Below are 881 nucleotides of genomic sequence, written 5' to 3'. Positions count from 1 at the left end.
CCCTCCGCCCCCCCACTCCCCCCCCCATACCCCAGCCAGCCCCACACCATGCTCTCACATGGTTAAACCCTCCCCTCCCATAGAATCGTAGAATCACTTTGGTTGGAAAAGACCTTTAAGAATCATTGAGTCCAACCTTTAACCTAACCCTGCCATCCCACCACTAAACCCTGGCCCTAAGCACTTCATCTATCCTTCTTTTAAATACTTTTAAATACTCTCCTTCCAAAACGCCCAGGGCCAGCGGCGAGGGGCATCCCTGGCGCTGCCATCCTCTCTCCTGCCTAAGGCTTCGTGGCCCCTCTCGGTGCTGGACAGGGATCCCAGCCCTGCTCCCACGCATGCGGCTGGCTGACGGCTCCTTCCTCTCTGCTTTCTAGGCAGGTTTCGTGCCGATAACTTGAACAAGCTGAAGAACCTGTGCAGCAAAACAATCGGAGACAAGATGAAGGTGAGGCACGAAGGCAGACGGTCCTGGCAGCGATTCACTGGTGGGACGTTACTAACTGGTGGCAACTCCCCCAGGTCTCTGCTCTCCGGGCCTCTCACTTGCATCATTGAGGAATATTTTTACCCTGGAGCTTTACTGTTTAACTCTGCTGGGGTTTCTTTTTCCTCCTGCTGCAGAAGAAAGAGCCAGTGGGGACAGATGAGTCTGTACCAGAGAGCGCACAGAACCTCGACGAGCTCACGGCTGACGTCCTGGGGGTGAGTCTGACCCCGTCTGCCCCCACTGTGCTGCTGGCCCACCCAGTTTGTCCAGAGCTTTGCCTGTAATTGCGGCGTGAGGTTCCCAAAACCCCAGCACCAAGCGAGGGGGGATTGCCTGAACGCCCTGCCAGCAGATTCCTTATTTCCCCCCGTCCTGCACAGCAACAGCC

At 56.3% G+C, this 881-nt stretch overlaps 1 protein-coding gene across 1 annotated transcript in view; it reads left to right on the top strand.

Annotated features, from left to right (window-relative positions):
• Positions 1-355: 355 nt before the first annotated feature.
• Positions 356-881, top strand: part of LOC104132702 (serine--tRNA ligase, cytoplasmic) — a gene marked incomplete at its 5' end in the record, with an annotated part of 4,651 nt that continues 4,125 nt past the window's right edge. Inside the window, 2 exons of the mRNA XM_035901693.1 lie at positions 356-451; positions 628-708. Of these exons, the coding sequence (XP_035757586.1) occupies positions 356-451; positions 628-708 (177 nt within the window). The remainder of the gene's footprint in view (positions 452-627; positions 709-881) is intronic.

Source organism: Egretta garzetta, unplaced genomic scaffold (genome assembly GCF_000687185.1).
Source record: "Egretta garzetta isolate BGI_Z169 unplaced genomic scaffold, ASM68718v1 scaffold1461, whole genome shotgun sequence".
NCBI lineage: Eukaryota > Metazoa > Chordata > Aves > Pelecaniformes > Ardeidae > Egretta > Egretta garzetta.
The sequence above is the reverse complement of the archived record's forward strand: the minus strand, read 5'-3'. Positions and strand labels throughout refer to the sequence as shown.